The sequence below is a fragment of the Chenopodium album genome, chromosome 5 (assembly GCF_948465745.1).
Source record: "Chenopodium album chromosome 5, dcCheAlbu1.1, whole genome shotgun sequence".
Lineage (NCBI taxonomy): Eukaryota > Viridiplantae > Streptophyta > Magnoliopsida > Caryophyllales > Amaranthaceae > Chenopodium > Chenopodium album.
In genome coordinates, this window is record NC_137838.1 from 34,720,618 (window position 1) to 34,744,105 (window position 23,488).

The 23,488-nt window shown below is 34.0% G+C and overlaps 1 protein-coding gene across 1 annotated transcript; it reads left to right on the plus strand.

Moving 5' to 3' along the window:
- Positions 1-572: 572 nt before the first annotated feature.
- Positions 573-22,912, plus strand: LOC145632068 (squamosa promoter-binding-like protein 7). The gene is made up of 10 exons (XM_081684339.1): positions 573-1,357; positions 7,198-7,370; positions 8,187-8,383; positions 8,468-8,542; positions 8,642-8,749; positions 12,470-12,584; positions 13,041-13,176; positions 14,628-14,787; positions 19,603-20,181; positions 22,070-22,912. The coding sequence occupies exons 1-10, from the start codon at positions 834-836 to the stop codon at positions 22,370-22,372; spliced, it is 2,370 nt and encodes a 789-aa protein (XP_081540465.1). The 5' UTR covers positions 573-833; the 3' UTR covers positions 22,373-22,912.
- The last annotated feature ends 576 nt before the right edge of the window (positions 22,913-23,488 follow it).

Sequence of the window (23,488 nt, forward strand, 5' to 3'; positions counted from 1 at the left end):
ATTACAGCAAACACAGATCTCTTCAACAAAAAACCTTGAATTTCATGACAAACCTTGTCACGATATAACCTAGACTAAATTCGACACTTTTGAGGCCGTTTTCTGACGCTAGGTTTTGGCAATTTTTAGCGAGATTTAGGCTAGCTCAAATACTTACTACTATACAAAATAAATTAGGGAGACTTTGTATTAATTAATTAATGACTTGATGTTAGAATTTTTATTTTAATCACAATTTGAAAATTTTTATTTATATTAAAGCTTTATTTTATAATCGTATTAGGTGCTAAAAAATATTGTATTATAATTCGGATTTTCGGATCGGATCTAAATAAACGAATTTTAATTCGGATTGGATCAAAAGAAAAATTTGGATCGGATCGGATCAAATTGAAAAATTGCAAATCGAATTATATTTTGAATTGGATCGGATTTGGACTAAATTCAAATTGAAAACCGAACGGACACCTCTTGAGAAATTCTCGTTGGTGTGTTGGGCGTTAACACCACGCATAGTCTAGGATAGAAAGGGAATCAATCCATCAATTTATGAAATCAAATCAAAGAAACAAAAATGTCGTCATAATTTTAGCTGAATTGATTTACTTTTTAGACCAAACAGATAAAATAAAATTTAGAAATTCAAAAGCCAATCATATTTTCAGACCAACAAAACCACCTAATCGCTGACTTCTCACCTACAACTTCACCTGCTGCTCATTCTTGTTTTCCACCCTTTCCAATTTTCTCCATCTAATTCCCTCTTTTTCAATTTCCCCCAAATCTCCTTATTATTCGATTAAGGTTAGGGTTAGGGTTTGTGTTATTCCGCCATGGATTTACCTCCGTTGACTGGCGGAGGTGAAGAATCGGGTGCGCCATTTGAGTGGAGTGATCTCTTTGACTTTACAATCGACGATCAATTACTGCTTAATCTGGATGTTTCCGATCACCCGAAGGAGCAGCCACCGGTGCTACTACCGCCGGTAACGAACGCGGAGGATAATGGAAAGACCGTTGCGGTAAACGGAGGCGAAACAGGGTCGTCCGATCGGGTGCGAAAGCGAGACCCGAGGATGATTTGCGAGAATTTTTTGGCGGGGCGGGTGCCGTGCGCTTGTCCAGAGTTGGATGCATTGATGGCGGAGGAGGAGGAAGAAGAGGCCGGTCCTGGAAAGAAGCGGCCGAGGATGGGGCGGATACCGGGTGTAGCGAAGTGTCAGGTGCCCGGGTGTGAGGTCGATATTCGTGAGCTCAAAGGGTATCACCGGCGACATCGGGTTTGTTTGGTGTGTGCTAATGCTACCTCGGTTGTGATTGAGGGTGAGAGTAAAAGATATTGTCAGCAGTGTGGCAAGTAAGTTAATTTTTAAGTGTTGCGTTCATTTGTTTATTTACTTTTGTTTTGAGGTTTTAGTTTAATTTTTCATTTGGTGTTTAAAAGCTGTTTAGTTGTCAGGGACTCAGGGTTATGATTTTAGAAATTCTTTAGGATAGGTTATGAGAATTTCGAGTCAATTGAATGGTGGAGGAATTCAAAATTTTCGCAATTGAAACCCAAAATGTAGAAATTTAGAATAATTATATTGCAACAGTGGTTGGTGGATGTTGATATTAGTTGCTAATAAGTTTTGATATAGTTTAACCGTTAAAAATTGTTGGTGAATGAATTTATATTTTGTAATCAAGCCATAGTACTTTATGTTTTCTGTGTTTTTTCTTTCTGTTTTCTTAAAACAGAATTGAATCTTTTTCGGTGGCTCAGTTGTAAAAAACAACTTTTATGTAATTTTTCTCACCTTTCTTGTTAGATTGTTTGTAATTTTAGTTGCAATAACCTTCTCCATATTGCAAAAAAATTGCCAAAGCTCCTTAAAAGTTCTGCCTCCACTGCCATGGGATTGTGATTGATGACTTAACATTATGATTGTGTTTCATGGATAATTCAATCAAACTTCTCTCTGTCCAAAATTGATTGTCACTGTTCACAACTTGTGCTCAAAATGAACTCACTGGCAACCACTGTTGACAGCTATCCCTGACTCTTCTAATATGTGTAGCTTGTTCCAGTGATGAAAAAATTTAGCTTTGTTTTGATTCCTACCAGAATTGTTGTGATCCAAGTGATGTTTATATGAGAATAATGGATGTGGCTGTCGGAAAGGGAGAAAGGGTGGGTATGGTCTTAATTGTGTAGTAAGGGGAGGTGGGGGGGGGGGGGGGGAGGGAAGGAGTATAATACTGGTCTAAATTCTTCATTTTTTAGAGTTAAAATCATAACCCATCGGTTAAAATAGGTTTTGTAGCAATTTTGAAAATTTTGAAATTATGAGCATTTGGCATCGCTGTGGTTTTTTGTTTTTTATTTTTCAAAAGCATATGATATCATATAACTAATATATAAAGCTAAACTGTTAGCCAGGCGACGAGATAGTAACACTTGGCGTTTCAAATTTTCGCCAAGTGTCGCGCCACTTAGGATAGAGTTTTATAGAATTCAATTTGTAGGATAAAAAAGTTAACTTAGAATTCTATTTTCAATCAAATTTGGATAGAATTTTAGGATAAAATTGTTGATTTAGAGTTTTATTTTCGATAAAGTACCAATATTTCATATGTACAAATTAAATTATAATTTTGTTAAAAAAAAAAAATTATAACACTCATAAATTATCATATAAATTTATTTTTTTGTATCATAGTATTTTTTTGGAACGAAGGAATTAACTCAAAATGCACCACATCCATTATTTATAATATATTCTAATCAATTAAAACAATATATTTTACAATCTAATATAATTTTATTACTGTGTGTGTCAATCGGGTCGAGTCACGAGTCATTTCGGACAAAGTCATTATTTCAGGTTACGGGTCAAGAAATGTTTTTCACCAATGTTATTATTATTAGTTATTACATGCCTATTATATAGTTTAAATTATCACAAAAACACATCAATTCCTAACTAATTTTGTATCATTGATATATTTTAAAATTTGACATATAGATTAAAAATTTATCTTAAAATTCAATAAACAACCCGGGCATCGCACGGGCACTAAACTAGTATGTAATATAATGAATCAAATATTAGTCAAACTTATTAAAATCATAATAATTTTGAAAACTGACAATAGAAAAGTAAAAACACATTTTTCTTTTTTTTCTTAATAAAAAAAAAAAAAAAAAACAGAAAACAAAAAACGATGCCAAACAATTTTTTTTAAAAGAAGCTTAAAACAGGAAATTATACCGCAAGCCCGAAATCTATCCAAATACATGTTATAACATAAATACCTCAATTTCCAGAAGTGTAAAAATTGTTAAAACTTGATATTAATAAAATATGCAATGAGTCCGCTTAACTAAATTATCTCTTATAGATTAATAGATATTTATGGTCAACGTTTAAAAGTTTGACCCAATTATTAGCAATAGGGCCAAAAAATTAGGGAGAGAGGTAGTATGTGAACATACGTGAAAACTAATTCTACTCAATAACTAATATCTAAATTGGATCACCTTAGAGATATGAAAATATTGTTACCGCTTACCACTTACCATTGCAACCAACCAGCTATATCATTACTGTCATCTAACCGTTGCTGGCTTTTGCAAGTTTACACTACCATAGTGACTTGACTTGATTATTTGAAATTTCTCTCCAATACATCTGTATCTTGCATTTAATAGCTGCAATGCCTAAAGGGGGGAGGGGGTGTTGAAGAGAAGGATAAAAGTTTAGAGGTAGGAGTCTGCAAAGGAAGAAAGGTAAGGCTATAGGTGTAGCCATGTAGGATTTTGGATACTCCATAGTAAAGAGGGCAAGGGTGAGGAGAAGAGAAGAAAAGCGGAAGGTAATCAGTTGGGGAAGGAGAGAGGGCTTTGCCTCACTAGAAAGCGAGGGAGACTAGATGAAGTGAGGGAATGGGATTTTAATTCTAGGAATCATTATTGATGTACATGTGGGTTTATCTTCTCACTTGATGGTGAAGTATGGCACAAAAGGCCCCCTTAATTATTCTTATATTATTCTTAGTTTTTATAATTAAACACTAGATTATAAGTTGGAAGACAAAGATGTGATGTTTTAGTCATGTTTATAAATTTGTAGGATCCATTCAATTTTGTTTCTTCACGATACGAAGTAATTGTTTGTCATCCCAAATGCTTTATAATTTATATAAGTATTGGGTTATGATGGTGATGTAGGCAGTCGACTCAAGAAGTTAACTTTGGATGATCTAATTTAGTGTTGACGTCAGTGTACTCCTTCCTCTTTTATTTATTTATATATTTTTTATTTTATTTTAATTTTTTTTTCCAAGTGTTATAATTTGATTGACACATTCTTAGGCAATGTAAATGATTTATACATAATAAGATGTAAGGTAGCTAGGTGATTAAATATTGTACAATATAATTTTTAGGCAATGTTAATGATTTTTATATAATAAGATGTAAATACGGTAGTTAGGTGATTAAATATTGTAAAAAATGATATTGAAGTTAATAATTTATTGAAGATTAAAGGATACGAGAATAGAGAAAGAATGATAAAAAAGGTATGAATTGGTAGGAATGGGGACCATAAGAAGAAAAAGATAAGATATATAAATGTACTCATTCCGTCTTTGATGTTCTACTCGGTTACTATTGATGTATGCAAATAAGAAAATATTGGGAAGGTTAAGTATATGTAAGATTAAGTATGAGAGAGAAAGTAAAAAAGTTGATGAGTGAAACAAGAAGCTAAATAAAGTAAGAGAGATTGTGTGGAAAGGTGTAATTGTTGTGGGGTAAAAGAGGTATGTTAAATGGAAGATTCCTATAACAGAATAAAACAAAGGAAAGGTGTAATTGTTGTGGGGTAAAAGGGGTATGTTAAATGGAAGATTCCTATAATAGAATAAAACAAAGTAAGTAGAAAAAAAAAAAAAAAAAGAACAAACCAAAGTGTAAAGTAAGTAAAACAAAAAAGAATGTACTGAGTAGTAGTTTACCAAAAAAGGAATAGCAACACCTAAAATAAAGGCCGATTAAGGGGCAAATGTAACACTTGAATTAAAACAAAACAAGGGTGTTGGCGTCTTGCTTTTTAGGGGACTTTAATGAGGCTCGCTTAATTAATATTTATTGAAAAAATGTGGAGCAAAACTTCAAAAGTAAAAGTTGTGAGCCTCATGTGTGGCTCATGCTCCTTAGGTGTGCCTCCTTGAACGTGCTTTGCCTAGCTTAATAGCACTTCAGCAAAAGGCACACAAGAAGTTGAAGACACAGGCGTAATAAGCTTGATAGTAGAGTATTAAACTATTAAAATAGGCAAAATTATTAATTTGTGGTTTAAATAGATTTTGCAAAAAATCCTATAGCACTATTCTCTCCACCTATACTTGGTTGATACGTTCTACATTTATTATCACTGAATCTCTACCATGAAAGTACTCTTATGCCAATTAACTACTCCATAGAAAAAAAAAAAGCTGTATTATGAGGGATCTTGTTGTGCTTGTCTCCATGTGTGCTTTCCAAAATATCTAAGTTTCATAAAGTTTACTTATTCGAATTTAGAGATGTTTGGTCATAAGTAAACAAATGTTGGTTTGGTCACCGTTGAATCTTGAGAGTAATTATGAAAAGAATATCCTTCAATGAGGACAATTACATAAGATTAACCTAATTATCCTTTTTGAAATAGTGTTGTTCAATTAAGCAACTTAGATTTTGATGGCATGGATGAAGAAGTATTTACATATATGCAGCCATATGGGAAGAGATATGATCAAGATGTAGGTGATAAGTGATAATGAGGAGGCATTTGATCAAGATGTTACTTCACTTTAGTAAAAAAAGTGCAATCAACAATACTAAAATATTTTAGTTTTGAGGAGGCATTTGATTGCTTCAACTAGGAGGTGCTAAGAGCCTAAGATCCCATCAAGGGGTTGCAAGAGAAGAATTCCTCATTGAATCTACTAGTTAGTTACTACCTCCATTTCATATTATGTGCAACAAAGACATTAACACGGGCTCTTAGGTAAAATTTGCTTATGAGTGTTAAATGAAGAGAGAAATATAAACATGCATGTGATAAAGAGAGAGATAGAGAGAAATGACAACTTAAAAAAGAAAGAAAGCACATAATGTGTAACAACCGTTTTTAGTAAATGTTGCACATAATATGAGACAACGGTTGCTTTTATGATAAATTATAAAATTTTATGTACAAAGTTATTTTGTGTATGAGTTTTATATATTTTGGCCGGAGCTAATACAAATGAGATAGCAAGGGTTAATATCAAATGTGAGTAAGGGTAAGATAGGTATTTGGTGTACGAACATAAACAAAAAGTGTATGAAAGTATACCCAATTCTAGCTATGATGCAATTAATTTGAAACTTCCCTAAAAGGAAAATGGTATAAAAAAAAATAGACGAAGTATTAAATACATACGAAGTACAATTTATTTTAGAAATATAATATTCAAGCGTCAAATAGGTAAATGGTGACAATGCCCTATAAGCAACTATCAATAGCTAATGAATATGGTCGCTGAATGAAAATTAATTAACTAATTAAAAAAATTAAAAGTTATGTAAGTCAATAATTTTTTTTTTCCTTTAGAGCAGATTTCCTCCAATTTTTTTTATATAATTGGAAAACAAAAAAAAAAAAAATTCCCCTTTAATTTATTAATATTTTTTTAAAACAAAAGGAATTAGAACCTAACTGAAGCCAAAAAAAAAAATAAAAAAAAAAAGATTACGAGATCGGCACTCAAAAGTGTTGTTTAAAAAAAAATCTGATTGCATGGGCATAAGTCTAGTTATATCAATTATATTCAATTAATGGTTCAATAATGACCCTTGAATGATGCTTCATTTTTGGTTGTACATATATCAGTTAATTATAGAGTTCAATTTAAAGTTAATTTTGATGAATCTTGATTGACATGTTCATTGATGAACCTCAAATTGCTAGTTAAATCGGGGTCGTTTGCAGATTTGATAATATAAAGGGTGTTCTCATATGTAAACTTTTACTGATGTTTTGGAGTTAAATGTCAATAAACAAGTGAGATCGTAGAGATGTGTTAGTTATGGTAAAGTTTTGAAGAATGTGAGGAAGTATATTGTTCGATATTATAGTGATTGCTTACATGCTAATTAATCATCCTTGGTACTTTGTGTGGCAGGTTTCACTTGCTGTCAGATTTTGATGAAGGAAAACGTAGTTGTAGACGTAAATTAGAGCGCCACAACAATAGGCGGCGAAGGAAGTCTGCTGATTACAGAGGAACTGTTGAAAAGGAACCTCAGGGTGATGTGCAGACAGAAGATGTCTTTTCTGATGGAGAAGCAGGGAAAGGTATCATCAAAATCTAATTTGTATTTGTAGTTAAATTTTTTTTCCTTAGAGTATTTTCTTCAAACAAAATAGAGCCCAGATACAAGTTTAGGACATCAGCAATCCACAGATCTAAGTAGTCTGAATCAGAAATTTTATGATATATATGCGTGCCACTCTGCCAGCAAGTATAAAACATATAAGTCTGCCAGCATTGCTTAAAGTTCTAGGAGTTAAATGTCTGACTTTCCCCTTTTTCTTTCACAATTATATTGTGAAACTAACATTGCAAACGTGGTAACTTATACAGTCTGAGAGACAGGCCAACGTATTAGAAAGTAGATTTTCGCTTCAATACCCATCAACAATTTTCTTTGGTTTTTCCTTCATGTCTTGAGATTCTAGAGAAGTGTATAAAGGCTCCATGAATAATCTTGATCAACATGTTACCATCCTTTCAAATAACCTGTCTTTTGCAAAACACTGATGTGAAAATCCCAGGTTTCTATCATTTTGTTCAATATCAATATCTGGGCTCCTCTTTAAATAAGTTATGCTCCTACTCAGATACTTTACTGCTACACAAACAAAGTTACAACGGGCCTCTCTATCTTAACCTTTCTTTGCACAAAAAGGCATAGAAGGAGGACCAATAAAAAACAATTATATTGTATACAATATTATGAAGATTATATCTAGACGATTATATCCTTATAGCTGTTGTCATATGTGAAGATAATCTGATATCTGGATTTAATCAATGATCATCTGTGTGATGAATATGCTTCTCTAGCAACATAATGTAATGTCTTACAAATCACGTGTCTTTGATGACAGAGAATGCATGGTCAGGCGGCCAAATTGAGAAGGAAGATTCTAAGGATAAAACTTTGTCAAACCTTTGCTCTGTTCTGGAATCTCAGAACATTGATAGTGACAGCAATTTAACTTTTACTCCAGTGGATAAAGTAGTAGATAATTTGGAGCGAGAATATTCCCCACCTTCTGATACTAAGAGTGCTTACACATCTGCGGTAGGATCAGTTTAGCCTTTTTCATTGTTGGCATATTCAATTTCTCCCAACTAAAACTTCATTAGTTAATAATATTTGATGTAGTGCCCTACAGGTCGTATCTCTTTTAAACTCTACGACTGGAATCCTGCAGAATTCCCTCGACGACTACGGCATCAAGTATTTATACTTTACATTCTGCAGTTTAGAAGTGAAACTGTTGTTTCTTTCTGAATGATACCTATCACATGTAGCTGACTTGGTAGCATATTTCTACAGATATTCCAATGGTTGGCCAGCATGCCTGTTGAGTTGGAGGGCTATATCCGTCCTGGTTGTACAATATTGACTGTATTTGTTTCAATGCCACAATATATGTGGGTAAAGGTAAGGTTTAAATGATATGATGTAATGCTTTGAATTATACTTTGCATTGTTCATATAAGAGGTAAATTTTGATGAATATATAATTTTCTTAAGTAATAGAATAGAAGATACTTCCTCCGTTTTTGATAGAGGAATAAAAGTGTCGTCAATTGTCTATCCCTAGATCAAATACAATTTATACAACCTAAGATCAAGTTTAGTCCAAGTCTTAAGACTTGGGGTGACATCATCATTTTAAGTCTTAAGACTTATGCTTAAGACTTTTCCCATTTTTCTTCAAAAATCTCAAGCAAGTCTCAAATTGAGTCTTGAAATTTCAAGACTCAACTTAAGACTTGAGATTGGGACCCACACCTCACACCTCACACCTCACTTTTATTTTTATTATCCCTTTTTTTTTTCCTTACACTTTTCTACATATAATGTCAAATATTTAAGTCTTAGGGCTAAAGTGATAAATTTGTGTAAATCTTAGTGAGTCTTAACAAGAATTTGATGACATCATTTTCAATGGGGACCACAAAAAATGATGTCACATCCAAGTCTTAAGACTTGGGGCTAAACTTGCTCTACACCAACCTAATACGAGTATAAGGCAAGTCGAGGGTCGAACCCAAAGGAGTGAGTCGGTATTAACTATAGCCTAAGTCAAGCTACTTCAAAGATTGTAGTGAGAAAATGGTTGGTACTAGGGTAACAAAGCTAGATTAATCAAGTAATTCAAGTACTAAACACTAGGGATATAGATTCCACATGCAAGTTCAATAATCATGCTAATTGGTAATTCATTCAATTGATTCAAGCATTGCAAAGGACAAACAATAGTAGCAATCAAAAGAATTCAAAAGCTATCTCCTATAGGCCAAGCTAGGGGTCACTATGAATGGCTAATCAAGGAAAATCACAATCAAACTCAATCAATTAAAGCAATTCTCAAATTGATGGTTCATGTCATTAAGAATTGCAATGCAATCGAGATTAATCTTATAGGTTGATCACTCCTAATCTATTAATCACATGCAAAACTATGTCAACCAATTTAATTGCAACAATTCAATCAATCAATGATCATCAACTAGCACAAATCATCAATCAAGCATGCTTCCCCTTCTCCCTAGCAACTAATCTACTCACTAATCATGGTGTAACTCAAGAACAAATCACTAGAAATTGCATTGATCATCATTCTAAATCAAAATCAAGAGAAAACAATATCAACTACAATATCAAATTCAAATCCAAGGAAATCAAACAATGAAACATGAATCTAAGACAAACAAGTAAAGAGATGAACTAAAAGAAGAGATTCTCACTAATATTAATGATTGAAGATGAAGAAATCCAAACTTGATTGAACCAATGTTGAAATACAAATCCAAATCCATGAACTTCTCTCTCTAAAACTAAGGTAATGAAAATTACCTAAAAGTTAGTATTTTAAAAGGAATTACAAGTGTATTTATAAGCAAAGAAGGAAAACAGGATCCCCGCGCCCTCTCTAAGAAATCCCGCGCCCGCGGGGAAATGGGTACGGAACCCATAACAAACTCCGCGGGCTATCTGGCAACACCCGCGCCCGCGGTAAGGGCGCGGCAAATCCCCTGCTCCAAAGAGTAAATCCCCTGCTCCAAAGAGTAATCAGAGGGCCGTGGTCTCTCTAATCTGGAGCGCTCTCTCCGGTCTATCCGCGCCCGCGGGGAGCCCGCGGCCATTCCTGGTCGATTTTGGCTAATTTGGTGCAACACAACCCGCGCCCGCGGCCTTCAGGGCCCGCGCCTGCGGCAACCTCGCCCTCTGCAAGGCCTCTCCAAGCCCTCTATTGCTTCCTCCTTGCTTAGTCAATATAGCTCATCTTGATCCCTTTGCAAGACAACTCCTAGGTACCTACAAGAGCAAACAAAGGAAAGGAATAAAAGGGAAAAAGGGCCAAATAAATGGAAAACACGAAGAAAACACGAAAAACTCAAAGAAAGAAGGAAAGAGAGGAACTAAAGGAAAAAGGACCAAAAATAAGAGAAGAAAGCATGAAAAAGGGATGAAATCATCCTAAAAGACTACCCTATGAGTGTCATCAGTTTTTTAATAGTTGCAACACACATTTTTTCACGGTATTTAAGAAAAGTGGGGTTCACATATTGTAATACACTTTAAAATTGGGTAAGAGGTTGTTAAGAGTAATCTAGTGTATGTGCTTTAAATAAGGGAAATAGTACAACTTTTCTCCAAAATAACTTTTTCCAATTATAGTGTGTTGCAAGTATTGTGACATTTCCATTTTAGGGAAATGTTGCAACTATTAAAAAACAGAGGAAGTAACATTCAACAAAAAAATACTACCTCGGTTTTTTTTAACTCACTTCTATGTATAGTTTTCTCTTTTGTTGTTGTTGTTGTTGTTGTTGTTATACTCACTTTTACTTTATCTTAAAGGCAAACCCCTTTTACTTTCTTACCTTTCTTACCCCATATATATATACCTTTCCATACACTCTTGTACTTTGTCTGCCTTTTTCTTATACCCACTTAGCTTCATATCTCATTATTTGTCCACGTTGCTCTTGTATTCAAATTTACTTTTTCGATTTTTATCTGCAACAACTAAGTCGAACCAAGAAAAAGTTCAAAAAGTTTTGTGAAATCAAGTCATTGGATCCTGTTTGATTTAAAATTGTTTGGTATGGTTCAGGGTGAGCTTAGTGTAAATGAAAGTAATGTAGGCATGAAGGTGAACAAAACATACCCACTGAGAGTAAAAGGTTTTATTTGGGACCTCAGTACAATATTTAATTTATAATTCTTATTATCATTATAATCATTTTCATTATTATCTATTAAGCAAGGATTTAATATTACTCCCTCCGTCTTGAAAATTTTGGGTACTCTCTTTGTTTGGCTGGTTCAAATTAGTTTAAACAGTTCCAATTTAGGAAAAAACCCACTATTATTTTGATACATCTCTCTTTCCACTACCAAAAAGTTATAGCCCAAACCTCTCTAACATTCAAATAAAAAAGGTCATCTATCTTCTCTCACATCTAAATAATACCCCACTCTCTTTTATCACATCTACTTTCCTGTAAGTAATAATTAATAATGCCAAAACAACTTTATACTTGAACTCTATGCCCTCAAAAGTTTTGGGATGGTGGTTGACTGCGTGTGCTAGTAATTACTTAATTTCTTTGGAATGGTTCATTTGTAATATATTCGTTGGTTTTTCTGGCTGAAATAGATTGTTTGCACCTTATAAAACCGCTAAGGAGTATCCATTCATAAAATCCAACTCTACTGCCTTGTGAAGTAAATTTTATTTCCTCCATTTTTTTTTTTAATTTTTTATTTGCAAATCACTACTTTGGCACGCACTATAAGATATTAAATTAGGTATACAGAGAAATTAACTGAAATAATTTTACCAACGATAAGAAGAAAGTGTTAAGATCTTGCAGTTTAAATTTTATAGTTTAATCCATTCGTTTACGTTTTCAAATCACTCTCTCAATAGTGCGCCAAGAAGGTGTGTTGCAAGTAAAAATAGTATGACTTTTTGAAGACTTAGTTCGCATGTATATAAAATAAATTTTTATTTGATGTGCCTTGGTTGCTCCAAATCTTTCCTTTAAAAAACTCTGTATTCTCTGATATTGCCAAATTATTTTTACACTAGATTCACCTATTCATCTTGACTTGTTATTAATAAAAAAATATATCCTTGTGCAGCTGTTTGAAGACCCTGTTTCTTATGTACAAAACTCTGTTGGACATGGAGGAATACTGTCTGGGAGAGGCGCTGCCTTGGTTTACTTGAACGATTTGAGTTTTCGTGTTATGAGAGGTTACTTGATGCTTTGCTATTACAAGACCTATAATTGTTTCTTCTAATAATATTGGTTTGTGATCCTTGCACTTGGGATTATGTATAGGCTTCCTGCAAAATTTCAGAACATCATAGTCACAATTAACTGCTGTTGAAGATTGAAAAAAATAATTTTCTAAGATGGTTTTGTAATTTTTTATGCATGTCTGTGCTTTTGGGAAACCTCAGCTGAACCTGTAAATTGTTAGACTTGCTGAAGGGTAGTTTTTTGTTGATAACTAGATATGGATAGAAACAAATAATTTTGTTACAGATTGTTGCTTATAATGTCTCTCAATGTTCTGTTCGGATTTTAGGAAACTTAGTGTCAGATTTTAGAGTTGTAATTTGTTCTTCCATCACCTCTTATTTTCCCAATAGAAACTGGTGGTATAGCCTTTAAATTTTCAAGCATATGCATTTTCTCATGTACAGAAGGAGCTTCCGTGATGAAAGTGAAGGTTGCTGTTCGGGCCCCAAGACTTCACTACATCTATCCTCCTTGTTTTGAGGCTGGAAAACCAATGGATTTTGTTGCCTGTGGAAGCAATTTACTTCAGCCAAAATTTCGGTACGATGAATATTTTACTGCTTTTTTTCTTTATTTAATTAGTTGTTATTCGTCATTCTAGATTTTCTATATGAATAATTGCAATAAATTGGTGGTTGTGCTTAATTTTTTGTCCATTATTTGTGTCAATCTTTGTCTGTTTTCTTTTACACTTCATTCTCTTGCACATGACTTATCTGAATTGATCCAGGGGTTGCTGTTGCATCACCTGGATCTATAAATACTACGTATGTTTTATTTTATTTCTAAGCCTTTACTGGTATTAGAAATCTTAACAATTGCTTTGAATGTCTGTCCTTTGTTTCCAAATTTTCTCTTTTTCCTCTTCTCACTTATCGTTTCAACTAATTTATTACAAAATGCAACTCTGCATATGAATATTATGTAATGTACAACTTTTGCATGGCGATTTGCATCACTTTTTATTAGTCCTTCAAAGGATGCTAATTTTGTTACTCATTGTTTGAAATTTGTTTTACTACATCAACAAGGGAAGGGAAGGTAGTTTACTGCATAGCTGATTATGTAGGTGTATAATTTGATGTATATTTTGGTATGGGTTAAGAAAATAGCTGGATAATCATTGAATCCAAAAAGGCATTGATTGCGTTTAGACTGTTTTATTCAGTTTTATTAATTCAAAATTATGTGGACTTTATCTGAACTTGTCTTGTCATAATAAGGTTATATCGTTGAAAATAAACTTATTTGTGTATGAAGCTGGTAAAACCATATTATGTCTTAAGTTCTTAAAAATAAAGCAGAACAGCAAATAGCCATAGAGTTATTAGTTTGTGTTTGTTGAAATAGTGTTCTGAACATTGGCTGGTGTTAATATTAAAGGAAAGTAAGGCAAACTTAGTCCTAAAGGCTATGTATTAAAAGCTAAAATTGCAGTAAACACATATCAAGCATTAAATAAGATTGAATGACTCGTAATTTTTCTTACGTATGACATTAATACATTTTTTTTTGACATTTGATTAACGCTTATGTATAGTTCTTAGGGCTACAAACGGTATAGAAAATCCCTTCATTAAATTTTGTGAAAGACTGAAAGTTAATAAAGCCTATTTATGGTTTGAAAGATATCATAATTTCTGATTGTTCATATATTATAAGTCCAACATTTATCGGTCTTCCTAGATTTGGATGCTAATATATGATCCGTACATGTTATAAAAAGATTTTCGTGATGAGTGTCTTGGTAATGGCATGTACTCAGTCTGTTTTCTTTTGATGAATAGATACCTATAATTAGAATATATAAATAAAAACAACTCAAAACGGAATATGGGTAAACCTTTCGAAATGCAGGAACTGCTCTAGATATGTGAAATTTAATATTTGAGTCATTTAGCATCTTTATGAATGTACTTTAAAAAAAATCATCTGGTACACATAGTTTATTTGTTAAGGGATTACTTTTGACCAAAGTGGTTTGCTAATAGGTCTCTCGTATCGTTTGCGGGAAAGTATTTGGCTCATGATTACTATGTCGCTTTTCCACGTGGAAAAGAAGACAAGCCTGCCATTGATTATGATTATCAGCTCTGCAGAATATATGTGCCACACACTGAACCAAGTTACTTTGGTCCTGCGTTTGTTGAGGTTAGTAACGGATGAAGCTCATCTCTTCTTTAAAATTGTATGCACTGTTTATTTGGGAGCTGTCTATCACTTGGTTTTGTAGCACGAAGACGGATACAGATGCGTGGATGGGGACGAAAATGGCAAAATCAAAATTTATAACATGAGTTCAGTGCCAGCAAAATAAAAAATTCAAGAATTTGTAAATTCAAAACATCATACAAAAGTCACTACAACAAATTACAAGTGAGTTGCATATTTAAGAGAGAGTAATTAGAAGATAAAATCTTGGAAACGTAAAGGGAGAAGACAAATGAGTAGAGTAGCAAGAAAAGTGACGAAGTGAAACTACAACTTTCAACTATTGGTCATGGTTGCCTGCCTTGTAGCTGTTCGAGAGAGAAAGTAGGCGATGTGACTATGTACCCTAGTTCAATTTTCAATCCTTTTTTTTAATTTTTATTTTTACAAGCCAAGTAGAGAAACCCTAAGTGCAAGCTTGGTTCCACTCCTTATCTTCCTTTAAAGAAGTAAGGGCAAAGGGTTAAGAGAAACAGATTGGGGGGTGGGGTTGGGGTGGGGGGGGGGTGTGTGGGGGGTTAAGGGCCAGTAGGAGACATGACAAGTGAAAAAAACGAGAAAAAAAAATCTCTATCAAGTGTCAACCTATTTATGAACCTATTATATTTTATGGAAATTTTGACATTTGCTACGACGAATAATACCTCGATCACATTTGCTACCGTTTATTTATTTTATTTAATTTTTTTTATTTTTAACTTTTCTACCACCTAAATTAGAGTAGTTAAGTTTATTAAAAAAAAAATAAAAAAACCTAGCCACCCAACTGCCACCCCCTCCCCTCAACTGCCACCCCTCCCCCTCCCCCCCTGCCGGCGGCCGACACCAAAAGATTCTGTCTGCGCCGGCGACCTCACCCCCCTCCCTTTTCCCTACCCACGAAGCCAACCCCCACTCCCTTTCCCCCACCCACAAAGCCAACCCCCACTACCGAAATAGAGATTTGTGCTTTTGTAGATTGTTTCCTAACCCGGATGATCTTAAAAAAGTATACAAGGAGTATGGAGCTTTTGCTTGTGGTTTGGATTACTTAAGTCAAATTCATGTCATGAATGCAAGAAACGAAGAGGAGCTTCTGTCATGGTGGGCCAATTATGGTGCTTCCACACCATTACTCCAAGGGTTGGCACTTAAATTGATTTCCCAACCAGCCTCATCATCATGTTGCGAGAGGAATAGGAGCACATATGGAACTATTCAAACCACTAAGAGAAACAGATTAACTTCTAGCAGAGTTGAAGACTTGGTTTATGTGCATATGAACCTCCGTTTGCTTGCTAGGAAGAAAAACGAATATCGTGAGGGGCCAAGCTCTTATTGGGACATAGGTAAGTTATTGTAAACAAAGTATTTTTAAACTTAAATTTAAATAATCTTATTCTAAATTGCTGATGTATTGTCTTTTTTAAAAAAAACTTGTAAGCAGGAGATGTCATGGATGTAGATCACATCTTGGAGCTGGTCGAGGTATCTCTTAATGAACCTGAGATTGAAGCCATGACGTTAGAGGTTTGAGTTGGATGAAAGAAGGCTAAGGATCCCTGGTTATATCTAACTAAACCCCCCTCCCTTTCCCCCACCACGAAGCCAACCCCCTACCTCCCTTTCCCCACCCACCGAAGCCAACCCCCACCGAAATCAGCCCCCCTTCCCGTTACCTCCATCGAAAGCGGGTGGCGCCTGGGTACAAAGTGGGTGGCGCCTGGGTGATTGTCAATGGAGGTTAGGGCTGTTTAGGAATGGATATTTTATTTTATTTTTATTGAAACAGTTAACCATGGTTTAGTAGTAAGTTAAATTTAACAGAAATTTACCGGAAAACATCAATAAAGTTACGGTTGAAAAGTTTTAAAAGTATGGTACTACCAAAGATAATCGGAAAAAAAATAGGCTACCATCGGAATTAAGCAAAAGTAGAAGGCTACCATTGAGAATTTCCCTATATTTTTATTAATTTTCGACATTTGTACCCAGTTTATTACGAGTATTTTATATGTTGAAAAGTAAGTAGCATAACATTCCAAAACACAATTATGTCTAATAATTTTTAATAAAGCAATTGACATTATAATCCACTTGACCACTTGTACTTTCATAATTACCCATTATTTACCCATACATCAAACCAAATGTAACAATATACGTGAGTTCATTTTTATCTTCTTAACAATATAAGGTCCTTTTATATCAAACTCTCAAATGTCACATGGATACCCAAAGAAAAAAGTTTTAAAATTTAGGATATATTGCACATTTTTCCAAGTATAAAATATTTAAATATTCATATTGACAATTTTAAACCACCATTGACAACTCCCCTATTTTAAAAATCCATAAAAACACCTATAAGGGGCAATTATCTATCTTTTCACTAAAGGTAATTTTTTAAGAAACAAAGTAGAGATATTTCAAAGTCTCAAGAATGTATTTCAAGTAGCATGGTAAATTATCATAATTAAACCCAAGATGGTAAATATAAATTGATTTACATCTTAATTTTAAATATTTAAATTTAGAAAAATGTTGTATATTTTTGTTAAAATACATTTTTTTTTGGTATACTAATTGCTAATAATTTTTTTCAGCATTTATTTTTTAAAAAAATTGAGTTTAAGTGTTTCCACTTTTTTTTTTTGTTGAACGATTAAGTGTTTCCACTTAGTTATAAGTTAAAAATTAAAAATTTCCAAACAATTTCTAACAAATGAAAAAAAAAAAAAAAAAAGAAACAAAAAAGGGAAAAGAAAGATACGGAGTACATAGCAAGTTAAGTCCCTCTACTTGTGATAAAGTCCCTTTACTAAATTACTTATCTTATAAACAAAAGTTACAGTAGTACAACTATATTCCTGTATAGTACTTTATTTTTAATGTCTTCTTCATCTCTTTTCCTTTCCTAATTATTTTTTCACCATTCTTCGTCTTCAAAATGACATGGCTTCATGATTTTCCCATTAAATCTTGAATCTGCCGTAGGATGTGAAATTTTCAACAGAAGATAATTTTAGATCTAAAGAGGGAAAGGCTGCCGCATGTCCGCCTCTGCAGATGGTGCCGACAACCAGTACACAACGGAAACTACCGAAAACTTATTATTTATTTATTTATTTTAATAAAAAATTTCAGCTCTGTTTCTCACTTTCTCCCATTCCCCTGTCTCTGAAGTGTCCGAGATCAAATTGCCGAATCTGACACGAATTTCGTGTCCGTGTACGCGTCGTGTCGTGTCGACATGGACACTTAGGGTTTTTTGCGGAGTCCGGTGAACATAGAATAATAACATTAATTCCAATATGGTGAACTTGAAAATCTAGGCTCTAAACAAATTTTCCTATTTTGGAGTTATAGAATTGGAGAATGCTCAATCGTCAAAGCACTGTATAAAACATTTAATCCCAGTAATTTTTATAATAGTAAGATTTACTGTCTCTGCTCTTTAATGTGGACTATCTGACTTTTTCACAGCTTTTAATGCATCTCTTTGTGTATATATATATATATATATTTTGGAGTTATAGAATTGGAGAATGCTCAATCGTCAAAGCACTGTATAAAACATTTAATCCCAATAATTTTTATAATAGTAAGATTTACTGTCTCTGCTCTTTAATGTGGACTATCTGACTTTTTCACAGCTTTTAATGCATCTCTTTGTGTATATATATATATATATATATATATATATATTAATTATCGTGAAAATTTATTTTTAACTACACGTGAGTTAAATTTAAGAAGATTCAACATGAGTGTGGCTTAATTTATCCCATGATCAGCTCTTACCAGTGCCCGTGTGGCCGCACAAGGCTCAATTCTAATTGGAGCCTTAAATCAATGTATAAATACTATATACAGCAATAAATATGCATACAAAGGCACAATTCTAATTGTGGTATAGTGGTTTAGTGTTTATGGATACATAGCAGAGGTTTGAGCTTTTCCCTATCGGTTGCCTTATTTTTTCCTTATTTTTTTCTTTTTTCCAAAAACAATTAATGCCTATGTAATTTGCTATTTATTAATTTTTTTCTACCACTATTTATGCGGTTTTTTTTTTTTTTTTTTCCCTGCCATAGTAAATAACTAATGCCTTCATATGTCATTTTTGGAAAAATATATTTGTTCTTCTGGGCAGGGGTAAAACAATGATTTTGTTTCTTTGTTACTAGTATAAAGTAAGTCGGGAGTATAGGAAGCTCATTTGCCAAATTTTATACTCCTTATTTGCGCAGGGCCTCTGAAAACGTTGTGACAACCCTAAAACAATAGCCTTAATAATGTACAATTGAACTTTGGGTCTTAATCCCATAGCTGTCGAGGAGTTACGTTTTATATGCTCTAAGCATTCTCATTTCAAAACTTCATGTATTAAGAGAAATTGTGTGATCTTACAGGGAGTTATTGTTTGTCTTGTTATAAGAGCACTTCTTGCTACTCTTTGGTTTTTGTTGAGTATGACTTTATCTACTTGTGTTTTTTTTATTAAGTGTAACATTTCCCTTTTTCGAAAGTTGAATAATAAGTGCAACAACAATGCTAACGGAAATGAGCTCTCTCTCTCCTCACCACTTGGGACCACTTTATCTCTATCTTTTTATCCAAAAAGATTGTGCTTCCCCTACATGTTTTGCACTTATAAAAAATAGAGAAAGTATATTAAAATAACTTGTAATACTTTTATCTTAATTTTAAGTGCTTTTGAGTAACTATGATTCGCATGTTTATTGACTATTCTTTTGTAAATAATCCATGCAGGTCGAGAATGAGTGCGGTCTATCCAATTTCATACCTATACTCATTGGAGATGCACATGTCTGTTCTGAAATAAAGATGATACATCAGAAGTATGATTGTTCGAATTGTAGAAAAAAGTCGCAATGTATGCCAAGTGGTTCTTCGTATGGAACTTGCGAAGTTTCATGTTCAAGACAAGCTGCATTGTCTGAATTTATGCTGGATGTTGCATGGTTGCTTAAGCAGCCTTGTTCTGAGAAGCTTCACTGCATATTAACATCTTCTCAGATTCAGAGATACAATTGCTTGATAAAGTTCTTAATAAGCAACAAATCCACTTCTATCTTGGAAAAAATTCTACAATCTCTGCAGATTGTGTTTGATGGGATGAATTCCTGTGATGTGATTAATAATGATACCGATAGGGATAGAAGGTTGCTGAAGGAATATATTGCTCAGGCTAATGATTTTCTTCGCCAAAGTGCTCACAACAAAGAATTGATCTTGAAGCAGGGTGGGGAATGTGTCTCAAATGTTGACCCATGTTTGGGAAGTTTCTCTCGTGACGACATGCTGTCTGTTGATCATACTGCTTGTCAGGTAATGTTTCACCACTTTATCAGATGATCCAATAAACTTCTGTATGAAGAATTTAAAACTACATCATTGTTGGAATGTTAACTTGTAGTTATGGTTCATTCTGAACTAGTCAAGATCTTATCTCATTGCATGTAGCCATCTGTCTAGACTTCCATCTCATCCTCCTTCCCGTCATTTTTCCAGCCACCACCTTAATATTACTAGTAATTGGAAACTAAGGCGGTACATTCTGAACTTGATCAGATCTTATCTCGTTGCATGTAGTCATCTGTCTCGACCTCCATCTCATCCTCCCCATCATTTTTCCAGTCACCACCTTTTGGAAAACTAAGGCTGGTTGCAGAGGGTTAATTTTTTTGTAGAATGATGAGAACCGAGTGCATGAGGTGAACTATGGGTAAAAATGTGATATTTGGGAAGTGAAGGTGAAATGAGAGGAAACTGAAAGGTAATTTATGTGTTAGAAGGATTGTTGATTCATGCACAGGCCAACTGTTTGATAGTCTTGTTTCTTCAATTTTTAATGGGCCACATTAAACAGCACAATTTTATGTCTGGCTCATCATGAACTCATGATCCTTCTAATAGTATTAAATGGCCAGGCCTTGGCCTCCCGTTTGGTGATGGTTTGGTCTCAAGTTGGTTTGTCCCTTGTTTAGCATGCCAAATTTAACAGATTGTCCCATCCTGATGAGTGGCTTATTGCTTATGATTTTTTTAGGGTGTTTATAATTAAATTAATATTGGCTCCATCTTGTTGCCATAGCTTAAGCCGAGTGCAGTGCCTTTAGTTTCTGAGCTTTGGACTGAGGTAAGCAGAGGAACCCATGCTTGCCTCGGCTCATTATCTACACTTAAAGTTGTCTTTGTATTAAAAATACCTACGTTTCTTGTTTTGAGTTTTTGACCATTGTGACCCTGCCTTATTTGCAGTTCTTACCAAACCCCAATCTGAAAGAATTTATCTTTGTTTATCGGAATTAGGGTAACTTTTTAGGCCTGTATTTCTTATACTCAAAAGGAGGGTAGTGCGTTACTCAGCCCCGCTCACCCTTCACCCCTATCTCAGGAGTAAGTATTCATAGGTACAAGTATTCATTTTTCAACTTTCTCATGTACCGGCATTGACACGCCCTGTCTCTCTCTTTAAAATTTCTCCTGTGTTTGATATGAAGTTTTCTCGTAATAATATTCATCTGGCTATATTCTACAATGTTTATCAGTTTTTAGTTCTTGGATCTGCAATAGGTTTGTTCGTTTGTTATTGAACTTTGTTTCATTTTTTTTAAAAGATTTTGCTTTTCTTGTTCGAACTCATAGCACTACACAAATTTTAAGGAGATTAGTTATTGTAAAATTAATAGAAAGATATAAAGGGGGTGTTAATGAGGGGGGTGTTTGTATTTTAATTTTAAATGGAAGAGTAAGTGTGAAAAAGAGAAAGTAGGTCCAAAATAAAGGCAAAAATCAATACACAATTTGTGAGACTATTAAATTTAAAAAAAAAAAAAGGTATTTAAAATATTGTTGGACAGATGATTATACTGTTCTATTTTGGTTATCAAAAGAACTTTTATCATAAAATTTGTTTTGCTCTTGGGAAACCTTGTCTAAATTAATCTGAGACTCCCATGGATTCTCTCCCTCACTCTAATTTTTCTCCTGGTATCAATTGCCCCTATACAATGTATCCTTGTAATGATTTTCCCCTTAAACCGACTCTCGTTCTTTGGATTAACCTATGACCGAAATGGGTACCAGGCAAGGTAAGTTTAACTGCTTGGTGGATTTTTTGACATCAAGATCTCTTATAATTTGGTGTATATAAGTTAAAGCTGCGATGCTTGTTCATGAATTTGCTGACCTAAAGTTTTTAATCATTTCACAGGTTACAAAATTGAGAGCAGAGATGAATCGCACATTTTTGGAGCATTCAGATTCTCAGGGTGAAGGGGAATCTATTTCACTTATAAACAGGGAAGTTGCAATGAATGTTAATGACAGCAGAGATTGGCCAAAGAAGTCATGTCATAGTGTAATTTCAAAGAAATTCACCAGTACTCGGCCTTTCATTTATGCCATTGCTGTAGTTGCTGTTTGCTTTGGTGTATGTGCAGTTGTCTTGCACCCTTACAAAGTTACCAAATTTGCAGTAACTATCAGAAGGTGTGTATTTGACAATTCTTCATAGTTGTTTGGCTAAGATGGTCGTCAACCTGACCATCTCTGAAGAATTAGCCTGGATGAATATAGTCAACAGAGCCCCGGTGCAATTATATTAATACCACAATTCCATTGTAGAAATCAGTTAGACGATTTCACATTGTTGTGGTTATAACTGCAAACGAGCTCCGAAATGCTGTATATCATGCAGAAGCTATTATTTGTATGAAAGTCACTGGCCAGCCTGGTCTTGTACATATATATATATATATATATATATATATATATATATATATATATATATATATGTATACATATATATGTATATATATAAGCATGTCAAATGAAGTTAGGGATTTAAATTTCGACATCTTTAGTTTAATGTATCATATACATGTCAAATGAAATGAGTGGCAAATATTTTGCCCCAATGCAGTTGATGCTGTAACTCATAACAAAAATTCATTGGATCGATAAGATCAATTGCATTCTGTCTTCACATTATGAATGTAAATTAAATTACTTTGGGAAATTCTATGTTATGGCCTTTGGCTGTTGACTTTTTCTAGTTGTGTTCCTTCTTTTAGAAAGATATACATTGTTACTCTCAAGTGTGTCTGGCTCAACATCATAAGTGAAGATGTCTTAAACTCTTTTAGCAAGTCAGTAAGAGGCGTGCTAAACTGCCCAGATGTTGCCACACCACTTTGATTGTCCGCTTCGGCCAAGAGCATCTAATTCCAAATTTATGTGCTTTCCTGCCGCCTAAGGCCTCAGCACCTCAAGCCTTTGGGAAATTTTGACTTTGCTGGATGTCAAGATAGCCTGAAATTCACATCTGGCTACTTCTTTGTCATAGCTAAAGGAGCTGTCTCTTGAAAAAATGTCAAACAGACTCTTATTGTCTCACAACTACTTCCACCATGGAAGTAGAATTCATAGTTTGTTATGAGGCATCCAACCATGCATTATGGTTAAGGAATTTTGTCACAGGTTTACGCATAGTGAATGATATTGATAGACCACTCAAATTGTTATGTGACAACAGGTTGGCAGTATTGTACGCCAACAATAACAAAAGCTTGTCAAAATCAAAGCATATTGATGTCAAGTTTAGAGCTGTGAAAGAAAGAGTGGAGAGTAA

Excerpts from the sequence above, each read along its gene's own strand:
- LOC145632068 (XM_081684339.1), top strand. The coding sequence starts at position 834 with ATGGATTTACCTCCGTTGACTGGCGGAGGTGAAGAATCGGGTGCGCCA. Across the intron at positions 1,358-7,197 it reads TATTGTCAGCAGTGTGGCAA|GTTTCACTTGCTGTCAGATT; the intron begins GTAAGTTAATTT and ends TTTGTGTGGCAG. Across the intron at positions 7,371-8,186 it reads TGATGGAGAAGCAGGGAAAG|AGAATGCATGGTCAGGCGGC; the intron begins GTATCATCAAAA and ends CTTTGATGACAG.